This window comes from Caenorhabditis remanei, chromosome V, assembly GCF_010183535.1.
Source record: "Caenorhabditis remanei strain PX506 chromosome V, whole genome shotgun sequence".
In the NCBI taxonomy this organism is placed as follows: Eukaryota; Metazoa; Nematoda; class Chromadorea; order Rhabditida; family Rhabditidae; genus Caenorhabditis; species Caenorhabditis remanei.
The window spans coordinates 8444845-8468748 of NC_071332.1; the positions used below are offsets into that span (position 1 = coordinate 8444845).

A 23904-nucleotide genomic window follows, 5' to 3' on the forward strand; every position below is an offset into this window, starting at 1 on the left:
GTGTCCATGAATGACTCAATACACACAAACTGCCCTTGTCTCTCTTCATTTTCCTCTTACTTTTTCCTCTTTCTTTCGGACGTTGGCTAGAGAAAAATAGACGCAGATTGAAAAACAGAAAGACATTTCGACGGGTGCTACCATATGTATTTGAAGAAGGTATACTATTTTCCGTTTGGAAGATAACACAGAGAGGAAATGTCCAACGAACCGTCTACAAGTGAATCAATTATTACGTTGCCTGATATTATTGTGAGTTATTTGAATAGGATTAAAGACAAATTCTGTTGCAGCTTGACGACGAAAAACCCTGCTCATCTAGATCTAAAATACTACACCTCAAAAAAGACAAGAATGTTCTCCCTGCAAAGTGCCAAATCTGTCGGAATCCGGCTGTCGTTTACCACTACGACGTGAGTTGTCCTTTAAGGTATGAACTTCAAAATGAATTGAACGAAGTTTACAGGTGGCATCTTGTAATGGCTGCAAAGCGTTCTTTCGAAGGACTGTTATTACTGGAAAGATTATAAAATGTAAATATGGAAAACGATGTTTAGAAGGAGACGATCCAACCGGTGACAGAGACTTTTGAGATCTGAAATAACGCGTATTCACAGTTCCAGATTTAAAGAAACGGCTGTGTGGAGATTGTCGATTCACAAAATGTGAAGAAATGAGTATGAATCCTATGTCGATTCGTGCTGAAATAACTTCATGTGAAGGAAAAAAATTGAAGAATGAGTTGGTCAAAAAGCGAAAGTTAGCAGAAGTTGGTATTAGTAAAGTAAGTTCAGATTCAATTTTTTTGAAACAATAATTCAATAGCAGAAAATAAAGTTCGAAGATGAAATGACAGTTGTTTTGACAAGATTGACAATAATGGAGAGCCAACTTGTTGATTTGTTCAACTCGAATCTACCAAAGCATTACGTGGATCTTCGCCCATTATATGATATTCTTGTGGATGCCTACTTTGGAAGCCTCAAAAATTCCTCACCTTTCGTTTTTTGGAAACGAGTGAGTTCCAATTCATAAAAAGAAGTAGAACTCCACACAACCTTTGACTTTTCAGATTGTTTCCTGATCACGGTGGAATGGCTCACACTAGTTTATTGGCCGTTGTTGAATTCATCAAAATGATGGACTTCTACCAGCAATTGGATTCAGATTCTCTGCTGAAAATAGTGAAACATGGGACTCTCATGGTCCGTGGACTCATGAATGCTGAGAGATCAATCCGAAGATTCCAATCAGATTGTATACGTCGAGCAGATGGTTCAGTTGCCGGAAAACCAATGAGAAATTATAATGGAGTATGGGTAGAACAGAGAAAGATTGTACAGAAGATTTTATACGCTTTCTTGAGAAATAATATCGACTCAACAGAATATTTATTCGTTAAAGCTATCGTATTATGCAACCCAGGTAAAGTTTTTCACCACATTCTAAATATTTATTAAGTTTAATTTCAGCTGTTATAGGAATATCAATGGAAGCTCAAAAAGTGGTCGAAGAAGAGCGTCAAAAGTACGCGAGAAGTCTTTTCACTTACTGTTTAAGACAACATGGATCACGGTTCGGTCCTGATAGATTTGCTGCATTGCTTTCAATAATGTCAGTGAAGGAGAATCAACAAAAAGAGGAGAAGAGTTTCAATGTGATTCTTCGCTCTTTTTATTCAAATGTTACAGTTCTTGTCAGTCCGCTGTATGATGAAATTATGGGTTCATAAATAATTATTTGCTATTTAAACTTTGTTCGTATCATCCGTGTTCAGAAAAAAAGATAAATGACACAAAAAATCAGAGTGTTTCGATGCTCAGGGTCTCTAACCGTCTCTTTCCATTAGATTTGTCATCATTTTTCCGTCAAGATCTACACACACTTATTCTCGTTTTGCTTCTTTTTGAAATCAAATAATCTCAACATGAATTGATCTTGTATTCAAATTTAAATTTTAATTATTTCCTCTAGATATAAAACACTGTTGATATTTTTCTAAAGTTCATTAAGTTACCTGTTAAAGTTCGGAAGAACCAAAGTACATTTGGCAAGTGTTGGCAAACAGAAGAGAATTAGAAGAGAAAGAGACACAGAAGACAAAGTGACCTACATATACACCCAATTGATTCTTTTCCTCAAGTAAAAATGAGTTTCCTTATGTTGCCGTTGTACCATCTAAAGTAAGTTGAATATCTCCGAGAATCTGATGATCAACATCAATTTTAGTGATAACGAAGGTCAGTCGTCCAGCGTTTCTGACATTTCAGATCAAAATAATATTTCTGAAGATTATTCAAAGAAAGTAAGTAGTTTTTGTTATATAAACCGTAAAAATGTTTTTCAGCCTTATCAACTTCTGCCGAAAAATCAATTTCCAGAAAAATGTGCAGTTTGCCAACATGCAGCAATTGGATACCATTACAATGTAAAAATTTCATATTCTCTAGTCTAATGATTTCACGTTTCCCCGGTATTGACGAAAGTCAATGTCAGGATAGTTTCTATCTGAAACCGATGTTTCCACTCGAGTAATTTCCAGGTACCATCGTGTAATGGATGTAAAACCTTCTTTCGTCGAACAATTGTTAACGGGAGACGATTTATCTGCATGAACAAAAGGAACTGTCTGGATGAGAGTGGATCTCTTGGTAAATTCACCATCGATCACATTAATTTTATAACAAGAATAGTTTCAGATGAAAGTAAGAGAATGTGTAAAGCATGTAGATTTGCAAGATGTGTTGAAGTTGGGATGGATCCAACTGCAATTCGAGCAGCAGTGAAAACAACTGAAGGGAAGTATCTTCTAGATGAAGTCACGAGGAGACAGAGAACTCTTGGAGAAGAGGTACAAAAAACCCTATCGAACTCTTACTTATCAAAAGAATTTTAGGTCAAATCAAGAGACGATTTCTTATCAAATATTATCAAACAAATTTCATATTTGGAGAAAAAAGCGGAAGAATTACACTTCAAAGCAGTTCCTTTTGGTTATGAAGATTTGAGGACATTATCTGAAATTCTTCTGTTTGAACCTGAATTCGATTCCTACAAAATTCCGAACTTAACTCCTATTCTGAACAGGTACGAACAACGATTGCAGTTATTCTATTCCAATTTTTAAATTCAGAAACCCGAAAGTGGTTTGCATGACTTATATGCACAGTGCTCTCCTAGCAGCTGTCGAATCTTCAAAAACCTTCGAATTCTATTCAAAAATCAGTCACGACACAAAAATTATTTTCGTGAAACATGTAGCTTTAATCGGGTCAATTATGATGAGTGCATCGTTTTCAATGCATCTTAAACAGTCGGATGAGCTGCTTCTACCAGATGGAACTGTATACGGAAATGCTTTTGGATGTATGGGGAACGAACTGCTGCAAGAATACAGACGACAAATACAGAACACGTTAAGAGCCTTCTTGAGAAATAATGTGGATCGCGTGGAATACATGCTATTGAAAGCTATTCTAATGAGAAATCCAGGTAAGCTCGTCTATAGAAAGATCTTGAAAATTTTCTTTTGGATTTTCCTAGATATCATTCTGTTTCAGCTGTATTTCTGTTTCAGCTGTAAGTGGAATCTCGTCTGAAGCTCGAGAAATTATCGAACACGAACGTAATCAGTATGCAAAAGCACTTCTGGAGTACAATATTCTCCAGTATGGAGTTTCGTCTGGTCCTGCTAGATTCGGTGCTCTTATCGCAATCAATCCAATCATCGAAATGCAGTCAAAAATGCAAAAAGATGTATATCTCATGATAAAAGCTTCGAGTAACAGAACTAACTGTTCCCATCCACCAAAGTATTTGTTCGATGAGGTTATGGATTCTTGAATGTAAAATATGTACACTTTCTGAATGTTTCTTCTTGATCTCTTGATTAAAAACGTTGCATTTTTTCCAGAATGAAGATTTTCCAATCAAAGAGTTCCTCTCTTAATGACATCATTTTCTGTTTATTAAATCAGTTCCTATATTACATGTAAACGTGAAAATTCGCAGTTCAGACGAAACCAACGCCAAAGATCACAACCATTGAATAAACAGAGAATTGGAAAGAGAATAGAGACTTAGATAGTGACACACATTTGCCTCCATGTCTCTTTTTCTCATTTCCACAAGCACACTGCACTTTTTGTTTCGCAATCTTTAGAATATTACGCTCAGAATTATAAAAAGTTATTAATAAGGAGAACAATTGATTGTTTAATGTTCACAGAATTATCCAGTATAATCGATTGGCAGCTTAACTTCAGCTTTTGCTCTTTTCCTTTTTTGGAAAAATCATATCAAATTGGGATAAGTTTCTAGAATCATAATAATCGTTTCACTGGTTTTCAATACAAACATAATCTGTCACTGCGTTTCTTAATCTGTTTTTTTTAATTTCCGAAACTTTATGAACGCCCAAAGGTGATGATTGTCCATTCAGACTCCGCTTCCTTTTATACTTAGACTCCGCTTCCTTTTATACTTAGAGGTCAACATCAGTAATTTCATTCTTTTTCCAGAACAGTCATGACAACATTTGAGGAATTTGAACTCCCTTCCACATCTTTCAATGGCTTAACCTTTGATCGGTTTGTTTTTTGATTTAACGTTTTCAGTTTAAGCAATCCAGATTGTTTTAGATACGACTCATCACTAAAAATGATCGACTACCCTCACGAACAAGCCATTAGTCTTCCGGATCAAGAAATATATCAGACACAACAGATTGAGTTATCGGGAAGTCCCCCAGAATTATCCGTGAGTTTTGTTTATTCATTCAAAATGTATTTTTCCCCCTGAAGTCTCACGAGATGTTTCGTTGAACTCTCGTGCTTTTCGACTAACAAAACAAACTGAACATGTGTTATTCTTTTCTCTGAAGCACCTAAATACATATGATTATTATCATATATTTTTGCATACTAATAATGTGTTCTTTTCAGTCTCCGTTCTCCGATGAAAAGGTCTACAAGAGTTTGCCGAGGAACAAGTGTCCGTCGAAATGTCTCGTTTGCAGAAACCCGGCAATCGGATATCATTATGATGTAGGATTTACTTTTAATCGAGGAGTTTAATGCATTCAAATTGTTTCAGGTTCCTTCTTGCAATGGCTGCAAAACTTTCTTCCGTCGAACAATCATCACTGGAAGGAAATTCGAGTGCAATAAAAACAGAGTTTGCATGGAAGGAACCGAACCAGTTGGTGAGAACTCCTTTCTTTGTACTGAAACTAGAAAGAATAATGTTTCCAGATATGTCGAAAAGACTTTGTCGTGCGTGTAGATTTGCAAAATGCGTAGAAGTTGGAATGAATCCGATGGCAATCCAAGCAGAAGTTAAAAGTGAAGAAGGAAAAGTATTGAGAAATGAAGTATTGAATCAAAGGGAATCACTGGGAGTAGTGTCCTCTGTAAGTTTAAAAACATTTTCAGCGATAATCAGTTGTAATTTTCAGTTGATGGTAACTGAAGAAGATCTGCTGAGCCGAATGATTGAGAAGCTCACTCTTGTTGAGAGTAAAGTAGAACCGTTGCATCGTTCAGGAATGCCTCCCGGTTACAGGGTAAGTATTATCACATCTTTAACAAAAGAACAAAAAACTGTTCAGGACACACGGAAATTGGAAGAAATATTAAACTCAAAACCAGTTTTTATTATATCAGATATTCCAAATCTGAAGTTCTGTGCTGATTCATGTCCTAAAGAAAAGCAGTGAGTCGTAAAACCACTTTACTTGAGTAAAAAGTTAACAATTTTTAGCCCACGTAAGCGATGCCCAAACTATGCTCACAGCAGTTTTCTGGCTTCAATCGAGTCTTCAAAAATGTTTGATTTCTCATCTCAAATTGATCTGGAATCAAGAATTCTATTGATGAAACATGCGACAGTTGTCTGTTCGAATATGATGAATGCCTTCTTCTCAATGAATGAAATGAAATCAGATGTGCTCCTCCATCCAGATGGGACACTCAGTGGACCAATGCATAAGAGAGATAGAGAGTCAAATACAATGAATGATCATGTAAAAGCATTACAGAAGACACTGATCTCTTTTCTCAGTAATAAAATCGACAAGATCGAGTATCTCCTATTCAAAGCAATTATGCTATGTAATCCAGGTGAGTCATTCTAGCTTCCAGTAATCTAATATTGTAACTTTCCTCATTTCAGCTGTACCAGGATTGTCATTATTAGACCAACAGATTATCGAAAAAGAAAGAAATCAATACATGAAATCTCTACTCAATTATTGCCTCCTTCAACACGGAAAACTTCATGGACCGGCTCGTTTCGCTGCTATTCTCGCATTGGCTCCAACCATTGAGAATCAATCGAAAAATCAGAAAGATTTTCATGTTTACCTGAAAGCAAGGCACTACCAAAAACACATTGAAATGGGACGAAGCGGCAAGAAATGTGTCAGTTCGATGTTTGAACAAGTTATGGAATCATAAGTACTTTGAAATCTCTCAATATTGCAATATTATATGATACTTTGTATATATTTCCTACCTCAAAAATATAATAAACATCTCATGATATGTATACATTAATTCTATTATAAATATAGAGTTTCTTTATCAAAGTAAATAGCTTTCTCATTAATATAATTTGATTTTATTGGAATACTTGGCTTCTTAATGGGGTATTTGAAGATCCACACCAAGAACTAATACATTTGTTGACACTGAAAGATCAATCAGAGATCAAACCTTCAGTTCATTGATTTTTCGTTCGTATTGATCCAGATTATGATATCAATTTTCAGAAGTGCAGAGAATGAACCCATCAACATTGTCTAGTAAAAAGTAACACATTATTATCCTAGTCAAATGAACATAGTTTTGATTCTAGAACTGGGCAAGTTTCAAAGTCGAAACTGAGACGTAGAAAGCAGCTGAAACCGTACAAAGAGTTACCACAAAACCAGACACCATCGAAATGCAGAGTTTGTGGAAATCCAGCGATCGGATATCATTATGGAGTGAGATTTTAAAAATTTACCATACTTGCAACGGGCCGGGCCGGGCCGGGCCGGGCCGGGCCGATTTGAGAATTTTCACCGGCCCGGCCCGGCCCGGCCCGGCCCGGCCCGGCCCGGCCTGGCCCGGCCCGGCCCGGTCGGCCCGGGTCACAGTACAAAAATTTAAAAATTTGAATTTTTTTGAAAATTTTTTGATTTTTTCGCAAAAAAGTCGAATTTTCGACTATGTTTTTACATATCGATAAAACTCGAGTGTACATAGGATTTTTGACTATTTTTGATGAAAATTTCAAAAAATTTCGAAAAATTTTGTGAAAAAATTGTGCTCATTTTTTGACTCCGGGCCGACCGGGCCGGGCCGGGCCGGGCCGGGCCGACGGGCCGAGCTGGGCCGGGCCGATATTTTGCAAGTCTGAAATTTACTGTATCTGTTTCCTCGCTTTCAGGCTCCTTCCTGCAATGGCTGCAAAATATTTTTCCGTCGGGTTATTGTAACTGGACGTAAAATTGTATGTCCCAAAGATAACAATTGTTTTTATGGAATTGAAGTACTTGGTGAGATCTAGCATTAATTGTTTCCAGAACTTTTATTTTTCTCACCAGATATGTCTAAGAGAATCTGTCGAGCATGTCGACTCAAAAAATGTTTGGAAGTTGGAATGAATGCGTTGGCAATTGAAGCAGAAGCTATAAGTGATGAAGGAAAAGCATTGAGAGATGAACTGATGAGAGGGAAAGATTCAATTGCAGTTGTTTCATCGGTAACTTAATTCTCTCTAATTATCTTTTCAATAATTTTTTTATTCAGCTCATAGTTACCGAAGAAGACCTTCTAGACAGAACTATCCGTAAACTGAAATTAATTGAGACGAAGATCGAACCACTTCACCGTGCAGGAGTCCCACCTGGTTATAGAGTAAGAATGAATTCGGCACCGATATTGAGTATTTTGAGTATTCCAGGACGTTCGGCATCTGGAAAAGATTCTGGATGCCCCAGTAACACTCAATATCTCTGATATTCCAAATTTGAAGTTGTGTTCTCATCCGTGTACTTTGGGGAATTCGTGAGTTATTCCAACAATAAGATTTTCGAGAATTAAGAGTTTCCAGCACTTATCGAAAACCCGTAAACTATGCACATAGCAGCTTCTTGGCTGCCATTGAATCTTCCAAGATGTTTGATTTCTCTTCTAAAATTGATTTAGATTCCAAAGTTGCTTTGATGAAGCACACGACAGTTATTTGTTCGAATATGATGAATGCGTATTTCTCAATGAATGAAATGAAATCAGATGTCCTGTTATACCCAGATGGTAGTCACATCGAACCATCAACTGGAGATGTTAAGTTGCTTCAGAAAACACTATTTTCATTTCTAAACAATAAAGTGGATAACATTGAATATCTATTGTTGAAAGCAATAATGATGTGTAATCCAGGTGAGCTTCTTGTTTCATCGATAATTTACGATTGTAATTAAGTTTCAGCTGTACATGGAATCAATTTAGAGGATCAAAAAACAATAGAGATAGAGAGGAATCGAATCATGAAATCACTTCTCAGCTACTCTCTTTTCCAACATGGAAACTTACATGGACCATCTCGCGTTGCTGAAATTCTAGCACTAGCTCCAATAATTGAGAACCAATCGAAGCATCAAAAGGACTTTCATGTGTATTTGAATGCAAAACATTTCCAAGAACATTTGAATCAAGGCCAATTAGTTAGAAAGTGCATCAGTTACAGTTACGATGGAATTCTGGAATCATGACGTTTTGCTGGAGAACCGGTCCAATGTTTCCGTTGTTTCAATCCTGTTGACATTCAAAAACACCATGTGATTGATATTATGTGCTTAGCATCTCGTAAATATTTTAAACTCAACATTTTGTCATACCTTGAATAAACGGCTTTTTTCCAAAGTTCCTGTACATAAATTTACACTGTGATACAGTTTTAGGATTCTCGCAGAAAAGTCTAAACTCCAATGTGTTTTCAAAAGAAACCTCGACACAGAATTGCTGTGGATCTTTAAATCTGTTTACTCGAAATGACCAATTGGAGATCATCCTTACTCATTCCGTCATTCATTGTCAACTCTTCACAATTGAGACATTTTGATCGTCAGCCGTGACGTAGACAATAGGATTACTGTTTCATTCTAATCGAAATACAACAATCCCACCCACACATGGAAATGGTCTATGTAATAGAGGAATTTGAGAATAGTTGACTGTCTGCAAACTTTTATTTGAAACAGAAACAGTGCGGCCAATAGAAGAAAAAGAACAAATATCATAATAAACGGAAAAGAGACGACAGACAGCAAACTGTGGTCTCCCCTTTTTCTATCGACAACCTGTTGTCAGTCAGTCACTAAATCAAATCAAAAAACGTTTATTTTATATATGGATTCATCTCCGTCTTTGAGTGGAAGGTGATCATTTTCTTCGTTTTATTATGTCTTTATGATATCATTTTTACAGGACTTCTTCCGAAGACAGCGTTGAATTGTGTCTACCGGAACTGGATGTAGAAGAAGAAAAACAACAGAATATGACTCCAGATTCAAAGACAAAATCAAGACGGAATAGACGATCGAAAGTTTACAAAACATTACCGCAAAACCAATGTCCATCAGTCTGTAGGGTTTGTAGAAATCCAGCAATTGGCTATCATTATGAGGTAATCTAATGATTTTATTCAGTTTTCTCTTTTCCAATGTTTAAATTAAAAAGCAAACAACTATTTATCAAAAAAACACGGTTAGAATTCATTCTGAATATTTCCATATTTGCAGGTTCCATCTTGCAATGGCTGTAAAACTTTCTTTCGTCGGACCATAGTCACTGGCCGTAAATTCAAATGTAACAAAGTAAGCAACTGTCTTGATGGGAGTGACGTCATCGGTGAGTTCAATAAGAGTCTTATAGAAGACATCCGATTATTTACTTTTTTGATTTCCGAATTCGCAATTGTTTCATCTTTACAGACACATCACAGAGAGTATGCCGTGCATGCCGATTCGAAAAATGTGTACAAGCCGGAATGAATCCGTTGGCAATTCAAGCAGAAGCAAAAACTGATGAAGGAGAAGAGTTGAAGAAGTTGATAGCAAAGAAAATGACAAATGGAGAGAAATTTGACAGTGGAACTGTATTTTTCAATGTAGCAGATAAATTGAATCAAATAATTGGGAAGCTGACAAAAATCGAATCGAAATTGGAGGGAATCCATAATAATGGAATGCCGATGGGGTTTACAGACACAAGAGATTTGAGTACTGTAGTTTCATCGAGAGTGATTTACAATAATATTGAGATTCCATCAATGAGTTATGCTCCAGTCAAGGTTTCGAAGCATACTGGATTGTGAGTTTCTGTTTTTTAAAAGTTTAAATCTATTCTAGTTTTATTATTACGAATACGACATGCACATTCACATTTTTAAAATACTTATTATTTTTCTTGTAGACCAAAAAGAAGAAGTCGAAACTTTGTTCACTCAAGTTGTCTCGCATCCATTGAATATTCCAAAACATTCGATTTCTCAAGTGCAGTTGACCTGCCGAGTAAGGTGGGTACATGGATTTTATCTTCATACTGATTCATAATCGGGATCAGATCCCTTTTTGAGATTATTTGTTGGATACATATTTTACCTTTCCAAGATTTAAATCCTTTCAGATTCTTCTCCTACAACATACTGCTTTATTATGTGCAAATTTGACAAATGCTTTCGTAACTTTCAAAAAACTGAAATCGGATACACTGCTTTATCCGGATGGAAGTATTTATGGACCACCCAAAAGGAAAAATGGACCACTTATCGAGAAGCAGAGGTCATTTCTACAAAAGACACTAGTAGCTTTCATGTCAAATAATGTGGATCAGACAGAATATCTGCTTCTGAAAGCCATTGTACTCTGCAATTCAGGTTGGTATTGTTCACATTTGGATCTACAATCCATGAAATTTCAGCTGTGTCAAATCTGCCATTGGATGATATGAAACATGTTCAAAGGGAACGGGAAGTCTACGCACAATGTCTGTTCCGATATTGTCTCCTTCAGCATGGGACACTCAATGGTCCTGCTCGGTTCTCAGCACTTCTTGCCATCTGTAACGTTCTGGAAAATCAACAGAAAGAACAGAAAGATTACTATTTGTATATTAAAGCCATCCACAGTCAGAAACACAAAGATCCAGAAGTGTTGAAGAAGAAATGTATCAGTAATGTATATGATCAGATCATGGATCCATGAATTGTTATGATTTTACATAGATATTCTAATAATAAATATTTTAAACTTTGTTCTTTTTCCATAAACATTAAACAAGAATTAAAGGTGCATTCGAAAAAAGAATAACATAGGATATTACATTATACGTCTCTTGCCTGGTTATTGCTTTTGCAGCTTTGTTTCGATGATCTTGTGGGATGTAGAGCAGAAACTTTAATAAAAACTCAGAAAAGTCACAATTTTCTGTGACTAGAAAAATACCGAATCTACCAGATCTGTGAAACAAAATGAGGAAATGTTCTGACGATGTAAAAATTAAAGAGAGAAAGATAGGTTTTATCCTTGATTGCCTGAACAGAAGAATGTTCGAAATATTATTGTGTCTACCGTATCCGTAATACGCGTTGATCGTTGTGATGATTAACCCAAATGATACAATGTCTGTCCGACTTTCCACAGAAACACAGAAAACTGTTTCTTTCGTTTTTTCTTTCTAGATGTTTTTCTAGAAAGTTTTATCTGAAAGACTGTTAACCACATCCAGATTTTTAAGACTTTTTCTAGAAAGAACTATATGACCATCCCAACCTTCAATTCTCTGTAGCATCCGAAAATATGAATCCCCTATATCTGCATCCATCTTCCCTTAAGAAGTCCCATAAATGAACTTGTGTAGATTTCGGTTTCCGACTGATCTATGTATAATTACTGTATTTGTGATACTACTCCGTGTACTAGACACAAAACCTGTACCAACATTAACAACTTGATTCATTTACAAATTCAGCTGTGTTAGTTTATGCAACGGATCTAACGCCGACGCCATGTGTGCCGCGCGCGAGCTTTGTACTGAGTGCAGCAATACATCGCGGTCACAAAATATTCTCTCCGTTTTCTACTTTTCCTCTCCATTTATACACAAAGCAACGTGGTTGTTCAGGGGAGTGAAGAGAGTGAAGACGCAGACTTGCAGTAGACTCCAAAGAAACAAAGATGCGCTGATCGGTGCGCCCTCCAGTCATTCAGTTCTTCTCTCTTTCCGATGGTTTCTCCGATATAATTATAACCTCCTTCTTTGTCCCAAGTTTACACTTCTATTCAACCTTTTTGGAAGAAGGATCAAAATATGCTTCCGGATTTTATAAGTGTGCCGTCTACGAGTGAAAAGTAAGTTGAACTTTATTCGTTTTGTTTGCATAGAGGGAAAATCGATGGAATTCATGTGATGTGTGATATCATGTTTCTGGTTCCTTTTTCAGATGCCTCTCGTTTGAAGTATTGCTTCCCGATGTCGTGGGAGAATGTGATGGAGAAAATTTGAAATCCAATGTGAGTTTTTTCTCCTGTAATTCAGTGTCTGGATCCTAATTATAAGAGCGTTTTTAAACGTTTGATGTTGGATGTTTATTTACTTTTTTGGTGGATTTTTGGTTCTCCAACTTCGAGAATATTTACGGAAAATTGAGTCTTCGTCATCTGATTTTTATTGAAAACTGAAAACATGGTTCCCCTAGCAGAACTGACCAAATACTTTTTGGAGTTGACTGGTCTTTACGAGTCATGGTTCCTCAAACTCAACATTTTCAGATTTCCAAGATCCAGAAGCCAGTAATGAATCGAGGGGTGTGCCCTTCGATGTGCAAAGTCTGTCGACATCCGGCAACTGGATATCACTATGATGTGCCTTCTTGCAATGGATGTAAGACATTTTTCCGGCGATCTATACTTGATGGAAGAAAATATTCATGTCTGAAAATGAAAAAGTGTTTGAGTGGAGATGATCCAGTCGGTACGTATTTTTATATAATCGAAATATTTCAAGAAAAAAAAGATTTCGTATTCAGATTTGGCGAGACGAATGTGTAGATCTTGTCGATTTGAAAAGTGTGTAGATGCTGGAATGAATCCTTCTGCGATACAAGCAGATGTAAAAAGTTCAGATGGAGAGATATTGAAGAAGGAGATAATGATGAAACAAAGAAGTTCGTATGAGGGATTAGGCAGTCCTCAGGTGGGTATATCGAGAAAAAAAGCAGAAAGAAAACTAAAGATTTCCAGGTTTTGTCAAGCTTCGAAGATAAAGTCAATGAGATAATTGATAGATTGACTGCGATGGAAATGAAAATTGAGCCTTTGTATAAAGAAGGTCTACCTACTGGATATAAAGTGAGTTGCTGCTTTTTCGATGCAATGAAACAACAAATAATTTCTAGGACTCTCGAATACTAGAAGACGTAATAAATTCTCCAATGATACTCCGATACGAACAAATTCCAAATCTAGAATATTGCCCCGTTATAGATGAATTCACCGGAAAGTGAGAATACTAATTTTCATTTATTTCAAAATAATAATTTCAATATTTCAGACTGAAAGTCAGTGGTGCCGGTTACATTCATTGTTGTTATCTTGCTAGTATAGAATATTCCAAAATGTTTGATTTCGTTCATAAAATTGATTTAGCAAGCAAGTTGATCCTGGTGAAACATACAACTATCATGTGTGCAGATATGATGACTTCTTTCTTCTGTTACAATGAACTGAAATCCGATAAATTGATTCATCCGAATGGTTTACGATGTGGACCTCCAAGACCAAGGTGATCTTTCGATGAATGTGGGAAACTCGTATGTAACTTATTTTATTTGTTTTAGGTACGGAGATGTTGGAGCAAAGCATCAAATTTCAATGCAGAAAACACTGGTCACTGTCCTCAGAAATGAATTGAATCGAGTCGAATATGTTCTTCTCAAGGCAATTGTACTTTGCAATCCAGGTAATCTTTGATCCCGGAAACTTACGAAATATCTACGTCACTAGAATAGTATAAAATTTTAATGTTTCCAGCGGTTTCCGGTTTACCCGAATCGGTTCAAGAAGTTATCGGAAAGGAAAGAGAACAATACGTTCGAACTCTTCTGACATACTGTCTTCTCAATTATGGATCTATTAATGGACCTTCGAGATTCTCAGCCCTTCTCGCTATCATGTCAGTTCTGGAGAGCCAACAAAAGAATGCAAAGGATTTCCATTTGCTGGCCAAAGCAACAATTTTAAAAGATCTGGAACGGTACACTCGTATCAGTAAACTTTATGAACAAATCATGGAATCTTAAAGTTGAAAAAACATCTGAAATCGAAGAAATGTGGGTAATCGGAGACTTTATGCTTTTTTTGTTTTTGGTTGTGATTTGCTATTTACATGAAAAAATAATAATGAAAATCAAAATCTGTGCTCGTAATTTTTGCGTCTAGCGGGTATTCGTAAATAAATTATTGAATGTTTTTTGGTTGCTCCCATGAGTTTTTCTGTCGTTGTTTGTCTATATAAAGCTGATTTCTTCTGCACATAATGAGCAATTTGTCATAAGAATTACAATCGAAATCCGTTATCCGCAATTAATTTCACCGCATCGTAAAGGCAATCTGCAGTCAGATCTGGAGTCACCGGCATCTTCTCGAAATCTGGCCGCCATTTGCCGGTTCTGACTTGAATTCCACGCATTCCACATGCTTGTGCACCGCCCACGTCTGACATCAAATCATCGCCGACCATCACAATCTGGAATGTTTTTATTGGTATATTGAAGGGAGAAGTGGAATTCAATTAACTTGAGATGTTTCATATTTCTCAATGTTTAGAGATTGATTTGATCTTGGAAATACCAGAAATAAACGTTTCACAGTGGGCTCCAGTAAAAAAAAAGCTGAATAACACTCACTTCTTCGGGTTTCATACCCAACGCATTCATTCCCTGTTCGAAATAGAACCGGCTTGGTTTACCAATGTTCAAAACCTCGCAATTAGTTGAAAACTTGAGTGCAGCAGCGAATGCACCGACATCAATGCACGGACCATCGACTCGTTGGAAGAATTTTCTAGAATTTGGGGAAGAAAATAGCAACATGTTTAGTAGAAACGGAAACAATTATTTACCCATTGCCCATTGTTATGAGAAGAGGTTTTGGCATGTCGATGAGTATCCGAAATGCTCGATTGATTCGATCGAATGAGAAGCCTTCCTCAACTTCTCCCATCACAACACAATTCGGAGATGACGTGTCAATTCCATCGAAGTATTCGAGAACATCTTGAGAGAAAAAAGATGATTCAGAGAGAATTGGGAATGGAATGTACCGTCTCGGACGAAGAGATGCGGGCGAAGTTTGTTTTCTCGGCAATATTGAGCAACGACCGGAGCTGGTGTAATGACGTCTTCCTCTCGAACACTAAAAGAATTTCAGAGAGTGAAAACAACAAATATTTTCAGAACTTTTTGAGATTAAATATTTCTGTTTCAAGAAGAAAACTCACTTAATCCCGAGTCTCTGGAGTCTCCGAGCTACATTTCTGTTCGAATTTCCTTTGGCATTGCTGAGAAACTTGACTTTTGAGTGCTGATATAAGCTGAAACATGTGAGAATGATATCTGACATTGGCTAGAAGATGACATATTTTTAAATTTATTCATAGATTTCTGTGTTACAAAATTCTGAACAATTCCGTTGGATACAGTAAAACTTTATGAGTATTATTAACCGGAAAACATAGGAAGTTCTGTCTGAACTTTTTGAAACGAAAAGAACGTTGTAAAAGTAGTCTTTCCGTCATTAGAACCTAATTCTCCGAGTCTAGTCATGACCCCATTTCAGCTGTTTTCAAGAGATGGCTCTCTCCTTTCCATGTAATTTCGCTTTGAAAAAAATTAGCTGTTTTGTTTCCCAAAAGTGGAGTTCAAAAACTAACTGAAATCAATATGGGTCCTTTTTTAATTTCAAAATTTCACAAATTTTTTGTTTGATTTTCGAAAAAACTTTCTCGGAAGTTTTCTGATCAAAAATAACTCAATTTCAATTTCGAAACATATCAAAGACTCACAAATCTACAGCTTCCGCTGATTTTGCAATTGCTACTCCATCGGATTTATAAATACTATTATACAATACTCCCGTTATATCGAGCAGGAACCCATTGACCGCTCTCCCATTGGACATTCCCTTTGGTTCTGAAATCATCGATTGAAAAAAAGGAAATTGGCACAAAAAATGATGAGAAAATATGTATAATCAAGTAAAAGTTGGTTAGAGGCGACACTTGCAATAGAACAAAAGGGAAAAAGATAGAATGAATCTTGAGATAGATGCTGAAAAAAGAAGAAGGAAAAGGGTCTCTCTGCGGGGCAATATGGGCAGAAAAGGGTCCGTTTAGATGTTCTCCTCTTCCTTCCCAAACACTGCATGTGTCCGTACGCCTTCTTCTTTTTCACTCTTTCCATCCTCTTCACTCCATCTTTGTCTCACTCTCTCTTTTCTTTTTTCTCTTATGTCCAGCTGCCCATCGGACCTTCTGCTCTTCTAGGTGCGTTGGCAACTTTCAAACTATATACATTTTTCACTAATTAGTCACACATTGATTTATAGAGAAGATATATACATTCTGGGTTAGATGAAGAGATACGAAAGGCACGGAAAAGTGTGGAGTTTGTGTTCCCTTTTTCCTATTTTCATGGGGGAAATCATAGATGTTTGTGGAAATGTAAACAGAGATTTGGGTGCTTTGGAATGATTAATGGACATTTTCATACTAGATTTCATACTGGAAAAATGATATAACAGTTCTCCATGAAGTAGATTTAAAGAAAAAATATGAATTCATGAAGAAGAATAAGAAGAAGGGGTTCGAAATGTGCAGTCACGCGCGCTTTTCCATGTTTCGTTAGGTGTGAATTACGCAAACACAAAGACGACAGATTGCGGTATGTCGGACAAGAATGATGAATTACGATCGAGAAGAAGGGGAAAAGGATGCAAAAAAGACAACAACTAACCAACTATTTCGAAAATAGAAGAGACACGTTGAGAATAATGTTTGGAAATAGAAGAAAATAGGGATCTAGGCTTAGGAAATGTGAAAAAGGAATGGTTTTGAAGTGAGAAATGTTCACGTTATGGAAAACAAGAGGAGTTCACGAGGAAGCTGTCAAATGGGAAGTTGGTTTGAAAATTCAGGAAATATTGAGGTCGGATTATGATTTGATCTAAACAAGAAAAGGAAGTATCGGGATTTTAGAAGTGAAGGCTTAGAACAGGTCAGGCCATCAAGCTGTGCAAAGATTATCAACAAACGAATTCATAGATTGAAATGAAAAAAAAACAACTAGAGGAACAACGTGAGGCACCAAAAAGGATCTAGAATCAAATCTGAAAACTTGAAAACTCTGAAAGTTCAATATTTTCCAGACATTGTGAGAGAACAATGACCGGTTTTCGTCCGTTGAGCTCTCCGTCAATATGAAATCTCGAAAGAACAAAGCACATTTTGATGGAGAATTTCAAATATGATTCATTCGAAATCTTTCAGAAATTCAATTAAATGAAAAATGTGTCCTACTGAAACATAACATAGAGTGCCTCTGGGAGCCTTGGCCAAAGATCTTCTTTTGAGAATTTGAAATTCTAAAAATAGATTTTCAATGATTGAACACCAATTATAGATTTTTCAGAAACGAACATCGTTATAATTTGAAATTTTCATGACAACACTTGTCACTCTACAAAAAAACAACAACGTCATCTGGAGGGAATCACCATTTTCTTCTTTTCGAACCGATCGGACATCACCTACATTCTCTTCTTCTTCTTCTTCTTCCTATTCCTTCTTCGTCTTCTTTTCGGTTCCTGTCCGTCAGCCCTCCATGACTGTCTTCACTTTTTCTCACCTCGTTTCTATTTACATTAGTGATTGTCGCGCCAATAAATATCTTCTCAAACTCAAACTCCTTATCGATTTAATCCACATGTACTATACTTTTTCAGAGAGATTATAAGGGAGGTGAATGTGACGGTTTGGAATTTTTGTGTGGTGGTATGCGCGAAATTGTAGCAAGAGTTTTCTGGTGTAACTTCTTCGGCGACAGTTTTATGGTTGCAATTTTACAAGCTGCTAGTTCGTAAGGGAGAGCGTTTTTTCAACTGATAAGACCTGGCACGTGTTTCCAGAAATTTATGTAATCATTTCAAGGCAATCATCAAAAAGAAGTCAAGAATTTAGTTGACAGCACAATTTTTCGTATGTCAGTGATCCATGTACTGAGATATTTTGTATTGAGTTTGATCATCCGGTATGGTTTACGTAGGAAATTGAGAGAATAGGTGTATATAATCAATCTGTGTAGAGCTAGGGCATTTCAAACATTGTTGGTTTCAGAAAACTGGTAGTTTTCAATATGTTTCAGAAGTTTCTGCCACCAAAAGTTCAGATTTATTTTTCAAAATCTTGACATCGTACCTTTTTTTTTGATTACATTATTGAAACCTGTTGGTACAGTACTCTTTTGAAGTTTCCGGAATTCTGTCTTACTCAATATTTTTGTCGAATTAAAGAATTCAAGTTTTATATGGTTGTTTGACTTTTTATAGTGATGTTTTTCATTTTTCAATCTAGAATTTTCATCCGAATCATTTTTGGCTTTTATTGTGTACTTCTAGCTTCCAACCAACTACAAAAAATTCGTACAATCCATTCAAAACTTTATATTTTTAGACTATCTATTATTTCTCCCTCAAACACAATCACATAACCTGATTTTTCGTAGTTAAAATGTCTGAAAGATAGCAATCTAGCCCGTTTTCTACTTCACTCTTTCATGACTGTCAATCCAAATGGTAGCCTCAATTCCCCCCTCCGTTTCCTCCCTAGTTCAACTTCTTTCCGTTTTCCCGACATGTCATAAATATTTGTGCTTATCAATCCATTCATCAAGAGGTACACGACCAAAAGACAAATACACACCATAAAGGGAATTCAGTAGAAGTAGAAAAGTAGTTGACTGTATGTTATAAATTGGGATGAATAGTCGCATCAAAGAGTGAAAGTACATGCGAAGGCGCCCTCCGAGGACATGGACACACACTATTCATTTCCATTTATTTCATCGATTCTCTATTCTCTCTCACCCTGATCCAATATGTTCGGGTTTCTCTTCTTTGTTGTCTCGTCTGAAAACATTTCTGACTCATTTTGTTCTATACAGTTCGTTCAAGTTGGTACATTCTCCAATTTCCCGCACTCATTTCGATTTTTGCTTCACTACGTGGTTAGCACATTATGCGATAAGAGACGGCTGTAAAATGGTTTTGCATCTACCACTTTTTTCTCCTCCCACAGTTTCAGTGACCTTTTCTAACTATTCTATCATTATCATTTGGTGTGAATATTCTGAATTCTGTATTGTTCTTGTGTGACTGTTCTGCTGATGATGTAGCCTCTGTAGTATCGGTTTCGCATGTGTTTAGAGAACAACATACATGCAGTTTGTGACCTAGAATAGTAGTAGGGAACAGTTTGGAATGTCATCAGAAAATTTCCCACTAGATTTATTGAATTTATGGTTTGTTGAATGTAATTTTATTATCAACCCACTAAAAAGTATCATTGTTTCACATAACCTGACATTATAAAGAACGATTTCTGATTTCTTTTTCTTTTGTTTTTGTACTGAAAACCACCTGAGAATGTGAATTATTTTCCCAGTTTCTATTTACAAGAGGAAAAAGACGAATTTCAGTTTCTTCCAGTTTTTGAAAAACTATGAAACCAAATGAAACATATTATTCAGAAGATATGCAATCCCTCTAGACTATCTGAAATGTATAATCGAATCGTAATAACTATACCTTGACCTACACTTTTCTCCGAAAAACATCCGAAAAGCAAACAGAATCCAAACCGATATATTTTCCAAATCGGAAATGTCTTTCAAGTGAATCATCATCCCAGTTTTTCAACAACTTGGATGATTCAGGTAACACAAAAACATTTTCGAGCTCATTTTTTATTTTCTATTGTTCTCTTTCATTTTCCGATTTTCCACCTGCAATTTCAATAGTCTCTTCCGTGTCTGGAAACCAAAGTTTTCCAATGAAAACAGTAATGTTCCTCCTCCCATTTCTCGGAAATATTTCACTTTAAAATCAGCCCATTTGTGCATTGGTCTCCTCATAAAAGCTGACGTGTAGACGTCCTGAAAAACCGATTATGAATTATTAATTTTAATCCGACAGTTTCCTGTTTCTGTTCCCTCTTTTTGTGCTCCACCGCTTCCTTCTATTTCTGCGTGTCCTCTGCTTTTTTCCTTGACGGTTCATACGTTTTCCACGTTTCGAAGGGTCGCTTTCCTTCTTCGTTCAAAAAAAAATCCAGTAATATCAGTGCAAAATAAGTTTTGAAGATCCGCAGAAGATGGTGAGAAACAAAGTTGCGCCGGTAGAAGATGGAGCCAAAGTTCAACAATTCACTGAAGTTCAACCACCTCCACCGTATTCTATGGACTCTCCCGAGAATCGAACTCCCTCAAATTCTCAGTCAACAACTGGATCGACATCTGAATTCCAAGGATGTTGGACAATTGTTGTAGTCTCCATCCTATTTATCATCAATCTACTCAATTATATGGATCGTTATACGATTGCAGGTCAGTTCAGAAGTCAGAGACTACATACAAAAGCACAGTTTTCCTAATACATTTGGAGTGAATTAGTTCCGTTGAGGGCTCCAAAGCTATAATATAAGCAGTGACTGGAAAGATGAAAGAGACCGAATCGCATCGATCAGAGTGCATCTTTTGGTCATTTTGATAAGAATAAATAGTTTTGTTTTTGAGTTTAGCAACCACGTGTTGATAGAGTTTGTTCCTATGAAGAACTCATAAAGTTCACTCTATTTTAAGACATGATAATGGCGTTTTAAATTTCAGTTGTTGTGTTCCAAAATTTGGTGGAACCATAGTTAAAGTAGTAAAGGGTTGATAGCGTTTATTCAAAATTAGCATATTTTCAACCTGGTAGTTTCATCTTGATTCAATGCGCCCTAACTGAAATGTTTCGTTCTCGAGCACAATTTTTTTTATTTCAGGAGTCCTCGATGATGTACAGAAATACTACGATATCAGTGATGCCTGGGCTGGACTCATTCAGACGACGTTCATGGTTTTCTTCATTATTTTCTCTCCTATTTGTGGTTTCCTTGGAGATCGATACAACAGGAAATGGATTTTCGTTGTTGGAATCGCCATCTGGGTCTCTGCAGTTTTTGCTTCCACTTTTGCCCCAGCTGATGCAAGTGTTGACTGTAAAAGTTCCAGAATAATAAGCTCATTTTCAGAAATTTTGGTTATTCCTTTTGTTCCGTGGAATCGTAGGAATCGGAGAAGCGTCTTATGCTATTATTTCTCCAACTGTAATCGCTGACATGTTCACCGGAGTCCTCCGTTCCAGAATGCTTATGGTCTTCTACTTCGCAATTCCATTCGGTTGTGGTCTTGGATTTGTAGTTGGATCTGCAGTTGACAGTTGGACAGGACAATGGCAATGGGGTGTTCGTGTTACTGGAGTTCTTGGACTCGTTTGTCTTGGACTTATCATCTTCTTTGTTAGAGAACCAGAACGTGGAAAAGCTGAACGTGAGAAGGGAGAAATTGCAGCGTCGACGGAAGCAACTAGCTACTTGGATGATATGAAGGACTTGCTATCAAAGTGAGTAACGAAAATTATTTGAATCAAATATAACTATCATCCATTTTTCAGTGCAACCTACGTAACAAGTAGTCTCGGATATACTGCAACTGTCTTCATGGTTGGAACGCTTGCCTGGTGGGCACCAATCACAATTCAATATGCTGAAGCTGCTCGTCAAAACGTCACCGATATCTCTAAGGGAGAAAAGGCCCAAATCAATTTGGTTTTTGGAGCAATCACTTGTGTTGGTGGTGTTCTTGGAGTAGCAGTCGGAACTGTCATCTCTAATGTAGGTTGAATATGATAAAGTTCACTCTTACGGATATTCAATTTTCAGATGTGGTCCCGTGGAGTTGGTCCATTCAAATGTATTCAAACAATCCGAGCTGATGCTCTCATTTGTGCAATTGGAGCTGCAATTTGTATTCCAACATTGGTTCTTGCCATTCAAAATATTGAAGATAACATGGGCTTTGCCTGGGTAACATCAAATAGTGAAATGTTTTGAAAATGTTTTTATCTCAGGTTATGCTCTTCATTTGTATCGTGGCGAGCAGTTTCAATTGGGCTACAAACGTGGATCTTCTTTTGGTATGTCACTAAACTAATTTTCTAGAAAACGAAATGTTAATCTCAGAGTGTCGTGGTTCCTCAACGAAGAAGTTCAGCTTCTTCGTGGCAAATTCTGATATCTCACATGTTTGGAGATGCATCGGGTCCTTATATTCTCGGATTGATCTCTGATGCAATTCGAGGAAACGATAATTCGGCACAAGGACATTATAAATCATTGGTTACATCTTTCTGGCTTTGTGTGGGAACACTCGTCCTTTCTGTGATTCTATTTGGAATCTCCGCAATTACAATCACAAAAGATAGGGCGAGATTCAATGAGATCATGTGTAAGTGTTTTTCCTCCTTGTATTTTTCTAATTTCTACATGATTCCATTTTCAGTGGCTCAAAAAGGAAGTGACGATTCATCAGCTGTCTCTCTTCCAACTATAACAGAAGCCACAAAGACAGAAGATGAAGACAATTCACATGTACAACATATGTAGTTCTGCTGTTCTCTTACTGGTTATAATTGCTCAATATCAATTCGTTATATTTTCTCAGAATCGTTTGCGGGTCTGCTCCCTTTTTTGTGTGTAATTTTTAGATGTTCCCTCTTTTCCCTTCTCTTCCCTTCAATTCTTTTATCGCATAAATTTGCGTTCTTCTTTTGTTGCTTTTTGAACAGTTCCACACAATTGTATTGTGGAGATTCATATGCATATCAGTATGATGGTTGCTTTTGACGTGTTATTCAGAGCTTTTGGAGGTATTCTACCAAAGTATGAAGATCGTTTTGCACTTTTTGCATTTCTCTGGAGTATTTTTGTTGCAGGAAGAAGAATTCCAAACGAAAACTGGGAAGATTGTAAGTGGTTTGTATTGTATTAACGATAAATCAGAGAAATGAAAATATTGGATTGACGTTTGCAACGGTGACCCCAATTTTCAGCTGCGATCAATGCTTGTAACATCATTCGATTTATTTCGATTCTATTGTTCCACCGACATCCTCTAAACTGGATCATTCTCTTCACTACGTCTTCAATATTCTCTTTTGTTATTCAAAGTTTGCCCTTCTAATACACAGACATCAAAGATAATTGAAGTTTACAGAGAAAGAATTCGTTGGAATTGCATTATCTGGAATCCTCCATGCCGTTCTCTACTTTCTGCTACTTGGATTGAGTCCTCTGACTTATTGGAATTTTGGAAAGCACTTCTTTAATTTACTCGTGTGGCCGGATGATCCAAGACAGCTTGTTCTCGAAATTGGAATGGCATTTGCTATCGGTTTGATGACTATTCACATGTTGATCAATCTCGTGGAAAAGATACTTCGAGTTGTCAGAATTGGTAAATATGATTAAATTTTTATAAATCCAAATAAAAAAATTTTCAGATTGGTTCCTCGTCGTCGCTATTATTCATCCAGCAACTTTGATCTATCTGTTCCCAACTAAATACACTCTTCATGTTTTCGGAGTTTGGTTCTCTGCCATCTTGATCTCCATCAAGTACGAAAAGAGATGGCTTGTTGCGACCCTTGGAATAGTTTTTGTGTTCTTGTATGCCAATATGTTATGAGCTATTGGATATTATGAA

The 23904-nt window shown here is 36.7% G+C and overlaps 10 protein-coding genes across 10 annotated transcripts; 9 read left to right on the plus strand and 1 right to left on the minus strand.

Moving 5' to 3' along the window:
- Window positions 1-198: 198 nt before the first annotated feature.
- On the plus strand, window positions 199-530 carry GCK72_018185 (uncharacterized protein; the record flags this gene model as incomplete). The annotated part of the gene is made up of 2 exons (XM_053732437.1): window positions 199-413; window positions 467-530. The coding sequence occupies 2 exons, from the start codon at window positions 199-201 to the stop codon at window positions 528-530; spliced, it is 279 nt and encodes a 92-aa protein (XP_053581350.1).
- A 419-nt stretch (window positions 531-949) lies between these two features.
- GCK72_018186 (uncharacterized protein) lies at window positions 950-1732 on the plus strand (the record flags this gene model as incomplete). The annotated part of the gene is made up of 3 exons (XM_053732438.1): window positions 950-1017; window positions 1073-1425; window positions 1473-1732. The coding sequence occupies 3 exons, from the start codon at window positions 950-952 to the stop codon at window positions 1730-1732; spliced, it is 681 nt and encodes a 226-aa protein (XP_053581351.1).
- Window positions 1733-2148: 416 nt separating this feature from the next.
- GCK72_018187 (uncharacterized protein) lies at window positions 2149-3843 on the plus strand (the record flags this gene model as incomplete). The annotated part of the gene is made up of 8 exons (XM_053732439.1): window positions 2149-2183; window positions 2230-2305; window positions 2348-2428; window positions 2543-2651; window positions 2700-2851; window positions 2897-3087; window positions 3134-3492; window positions 3578-3843. 8 exons carry the CDS (start codon window positions 2149-2151, stop codon window positions 3841-3843), a joined length of 1269 nt encoding a protein of 422 aa, XP_053581352.1.
- Window positions 3844-4527: 684 nt separating this feature from the next.
- GCK72_018188 (uncharacterized protein) lies at window positions 4528-6455 on the plus strand (the record flags this gene model as incomplete). Its single annotated transcript, XM_003114485.2, has 9 exons — window positions 4528-4589; window positions 4641-4758; window positions 4944-5045; window positions 5095-5203; window positions 5253-5410; window positions 5456-5563; window positions 5609-5712; window positions 5761-6119; window positions 6172-6455. The coding sequence occupies 9 exons, from the start codon at window positions 4528-4530 to the stop codon at window positions 6453-6455; spliced, it is 1404 nt and encodes a 467-aa protein (XP_003114533.1).
- Window positions 6456-6780: 325 nt separating this feature from the next.
- Window positions 6781-8758, plus strand: GCK72_018189 (uncharacterized protein; the record flags this gene model as incomplete). The annotated part of the gene is made up of 8 exons (XM_053732440.1): window positions 6781-6809; window positions 6856-6985; window positions 7432-7540; window positions 7589-7746; window positions 7794-7901; window positions 7948-8051; window positions 8098-8426; window positions 8475-8758. The coding sequence occupies 8 exons, from the start codon at window positions 6781-6783 to the stop codon at window positions 8756-8758; spliced, it is 1251 nt and encodes a 416-aa protein (XP_053581353.1).
- A 637-nt stretch (window positions 8759-9395) lies between these two features.
- On the plus strand, window positions 9396-11251 carry GCK72_018190 (uncharacterized protein; the record flags this gene model as incomplete). Its single annotated transcript, XM_003114121.2, has 7 exons — window positions 9396-9424; window positions 9474-9672; window positions 9788-9896; window positions 9980-10358; window positions 10461-10563; window positions 10674-10923; window positions 10968-11251. The coding sequence occupies 7 exons, from the start codon at window positions 9396-9398 to the stop codon at window positions 11249-11251; spliced, it is 1353 nt and encodes a 450-aa protein (XP_003114169.2).
- A 1590-nt stretch (window positions 11252-12841) lies between these two features.
- On the plus strand, window positions 12842-14346 carry GCK72_018191 (uncharacterized protein; the record flags this gene model as incomplete). The annotated part of the gene is made up of 7 exons (XM_003114206.2): window positions 12842-13019; window positions 13075-13241; window positions 13289-13396; window positions 13444-13547; window positions 13599-13829; window positions 13885-14006; window positions 14078-14346. The coding sequence occupies 7 exons, from the start codon at window positions 12842-12844 to the stop codon at window positions 14344-14346; spliced, it is 1179 nt and encodes a 392-aa protein (XP_003114254.2).
- Window positions 14347-14603: 257 nt separating this feature from the next.
- On the minus strand, window positions 14604-16246 carry GCK72_018192 (uncharacterized protein; the record flags this gene model as incomplete). The annotated part of the gene is made up of 6 exons (XM_003113917.2): window positions 14604-14792; window positions 14953-15109; window positions 15168-15321; window positions 15369-15460; window positions 15546-15638; window positions 16110-16246. 6 exons carry the CDS (start codon window positions 16244-16246, stop codon window positions 14604-14606), a joined length of 822 nt encoding a protein of 273 aa, XP_003113965.2.
- A 4225-nt stretch (window positions 16247-20471) lies between these two features.
- GCK72_018193 (uncharacterized protein) lies at window positions 20472-22805 on the plus strand (the record flags this gene model as incomplete). The annotated part of the gene is made up of 8 exons (XM_053732441.1): window positions 20472-20703; window positions 21144-21307; window positions 21393-21763; window positions 21815-22034; window positions 22083-22226; window positions 22271-22336; window positions 22383-22647; window positions 22702-22805. The coding sequence occupies 8 exons, from the start codon at window positions 20472-20474 to the stop codon at window positions 22803-22805; spliced, it is 1566 nt and encodes a 521-aa protein (XP_053581354.1).
- A 211-nt stretch (window positions 22806-23016) lies between these two features.
- On the plus strand, window positions 23017-23886 carry GCK72_018194 (uncharacterized protein; the record flags this gene model as incomplete). Its single annotated transcript, XM_053732442.1, has 3 exons — window positions 23017-23068; window positions 23416-23655; window positions 23702-23886. The coding sequence occupies 3 exons, from the start codon at window positions 23017-23019 to the stop codon at window positions 23884-23886; spliced, it is 477 nt and encodes a 158-aa protein (XP_053581355.1).
- Window positions 23887-23904: the final 18 nt, after the last annotated feature.